At 40.3% G+C, this 3,371-nt stretch overlaps 1 protein-coding gene across 1 annotated transcript; it reads right to left on the bottom strand.

The window, feature by feature from the left end:
* Positions 373-3,337, bottom strand: LOC107625833 (pentatricopeptide repeat-containing protein At1g63330-like). Its single transcript, XM_016328559.2, has one exon. It carries the CDS (start codon positions 3,286-3,288, stop codon positions 622-624), a length of 2,667 nt encoding a protein of 888 aa, XP_016184045.1. The 5' UTR covers positions 3,289-3,337; the 3' UTR covers positions 373-621.

The following is a 3,371-nucleotide window of genomic DNA, read 5'->3' as shown; positions in this document are numbered from 1 at the left end:
TTTATTTATTTCACAACAAGCTCCTAATACTTTTTCATTATCAAAATGTCTAAAAGAATCATATACAAGATGCAAAATTTCTACAACTGAAACTTTAATTGAAATGGTAAATCATAATAACTGCGCCTAAATTCAAAACCTTACGAATGTCAAGTAGTGAATAAAAATGCTTAAGTATAGCGTGGGTGAATTTGTGGTGTTATAATGCTTAAAATTGAAGAGCTGTCCAATCAATTTGAAACAAAATAAAAAATGTAAAAGCTCTCTTGTGTAGCCTCCCTCAAAGATATTCCTTTTTTCCAGCTTTTAGTCCCCATTTTGCCATTACAACAAATAAAGAAAGATTATGCAGAAGATTACAGACTCATCTCATGCATATTTCTCATAATGAACATAACTATTTGTACCAAAACATTCACCATATCTCTTATCCTCTTCTGAGTCAATGACAGCAACTTTAACCTAACAAGCAAAAGTAATAAAAACCAGAGACAAAGGATAATCAAGATGTTTCTCAGCAACAACCTATTTCAAATAATGCTATAGTAATCAATGACTGCTACTTATTGTTACACGAATCCTTGGATTTTCAAGGACAAGAATGATGAAACAAAGTCTAGTTCACAAAGCAGGAAATAGACTTTCAATGATCTTTACACTATTCTCATTCTCTGTTCTATGAGGTCTATTTCTTGAAAAAGAGTCAAATGCAATGAACATTAGGAAATCCAGAAAAAGGCTCTTTTCATAGGTTACTCTCACAAGAGGAACATCATCCTGAATCAAACGGTATGCTTTGTCGAGTATTCTATACGAGATTTCATCGAAATCAAAGCATATGTCCCTTAACTTCTGACCCCAGTGTAAGGCCCTCTCTGGCATCCCTTGCTTAACAAAGTGAGACAAGAGTATATTAGTTGTAGTCACATTTGGGATGAAACCCATCTTAAGTAATTTTCCGGTGAGAATCATAGCGCGATCCAATATATCACCACAAATACCGCCCATCATAGTGTTGTATGTCACTGTATTCGGAACTATACCGGCAGAAACAAGCTGATTCAAAACAATAACTGCTTGATTCATTTTCCGAACCCTGCAGTAACCATGCAAACGTGTATTGTAGGTTGTAATATCTGGGTTGATGCCAGTTGTGTACATCCGGTTAACAATGTCGTCGGCACCAACCAAGTCAAATGCCTTGCAGTATCCTCCAACCAATATGTTAAATGTAAAGATATCTGGCGTCACACCGATCTGGTGCATGTCGAGAAAAGCATCAACTGCCGGCTTCATTTTCCCCTGTCTACAATATCCATTGATGATGATGTTGTAGGTAAAAGTGTCGGGAACAAGTCCTTTTAACCTCATCTCTTTCTCCAAGATCACAGCATCAGTCATATTCCCATACTTGCAAAACCCCCAAATCAAAGAATTGTATGCAAAATTGTTAGGAACAAAACCTATATTCGACATTTCTAAGAACACTTCATACGCCTTCTCAACCATACCTGCTTTAGCAAATCCATCTATTAAGGCTGTAAAGGCAACAGCATCTGGATAGATACCTCTCTCTTTCATTTCTGTCCAGAGAAATAGAGCCTCATCTAGTTCATTCATCTTGAAACATGCATCCAAAAGCAATGTGTACGAAACTTTGTTGATGGGAAAACCCTTCTCTAGCATCCTATACAAAAGTGTCCTGGCTTCGTGTGGCATCCCTTTCCTACACAAACCCATAAGCAAAGAATTACACGTAGACGACGAGGGAGTGAAGCCAAATTTAACCAAAATTTGATAGCAATCAAAAGCTTTGTCTTCTAAACCTTCCCGGCTATAGGCTCCTATTAAAGAGTTAAACGCAACCACACTAACAGTCAGCCCCTTTTCAAGCAAATCTTGTAAACATTTCATCGCCTCATCAGGTCTGCCAGACCAACAAAGCCATGATACTGCTACATCACAAAACGAGCAATCCGGATACGGTTCTGGTACTATTAAGCCTTTCAAAAAATTGTTCAATTCATCTTTTCTCCCGTATTTATATTGCCCCGCAACCAAAATGTTAAAAGTCACACAATCAGGAGAAATGCCTTTAGTCCTCATTTCTTTGTAGAGCGAGTACGCTTGACCCACCTCCCTCGACTTAACATATCCATCCATTAGCGTATTGTATACCGAAATATTCGGAGTCACACCCATGTCAAGAATTTCATCAAAGATCTTTTTGGCCTCAACCACATTCCCTTCCCGGCAAAGAGCATGCATAATGGTATTGAAGGTGACAATGCTGGGTTGACAACCGCATTCCATCATCGAATGTAGACGATCAACCGCCACCGAAGTCTTCCCCCTTGTGCAGTAAGCATGGATAAGAATGTTATTGGTAATAACATCAGGCCGGCAGCCGAACTTGGGCATCAAATGCAACAAACTTTCTCCAATAACAAGTCTCCCTTGTCTACAAAACCCATAAATCATCGCATTAAGCGTGATAACAGAAGGACGAGGCCCCATACAGAGCATATCTTTAAACAACTTCCAAACACTACCATAATCACCAACTCTAAGTAACAACTTTATAAGAATGGTAATTGCTGACAAACTTGGAAAAACACCTACAACCCTCATCTTATGCAAAATATCCAAAGCCTCAAAACTCATTCCCACATTCAAAAAGCCCCTCATAAGAGTGTTCAAGACAGAAAAATCAGATTCATACCAGGAATGGTTCTTCCAAATTAACTGCACGAGTTCCTTTCTTCTACTAGGTCCAACCCTCGCAATGAGCCAAGAAACCACGTCCTGTGCGAGAAGCTGCAGCTTCTTTGCCGCTAAAACATGCGCAGCAACACAGCAAGACCGAACAACCTCGTCGGAATCATGGTTGTCTCCCAAAGCCAGCTTAAAGAATGCGAAAGCAGCATCATGGGTGAGCATCAACTTCATGATGTTGACGAGAGAGAAAGGACACAAGCGTAAAGAGAAATCCTTCAATATAAAACCCTGGTTGTTCTTTATTATGTGGGAGAAGCCCACAAGCACTAATCGGCGTTCCCTTGGGGTAATTATGCTTAAAGGCTTGAAATTTGAGGTCCCCGATGGAAGAAACTGATTCAAATAATCACCGCATTCGAAAGAAGAAGAAGAAGAAGAAGAAGGCGTGTAGGAGTGTGTGAATCGAAGGTCGAGGGAAAGGAGAGTGAGAGAGTACAGAGTGTGGTGGTGGTGGTGGTGGTGGTGCTTGTTGAAGAGAGAGAGAAGAAGAGAGGTAGTGACATGTGACATTCGGAGCTTCCGTCGGAGGACCGGCTGGCTTGGATGGCTTGGAAAGGGGACGGAGAGAACAGAAGCCGTCGGTGGCAGAGTGG

Source organism: Arachis ipaensis, chromosome B02 (genome assembly GCF_000816755.2).
Source record: "Arachis ipaensis cultivar K30076 chromosome B02, Araip1.1, whole genome shotgun sequence".
In the NCBI taxonomy this organism is placed as follows: domain Eukaryota; kingdom Viridiplantae; phylum Streptophyta; class Magnoliopsida; order Fabales; family Fabaceae; genus Arachis; species Arachis ipaensis.
Note: the sequence above shows the minus strand (reverse complement) of the source record. Positions and strands in the feature narration are given on the sequence as shown.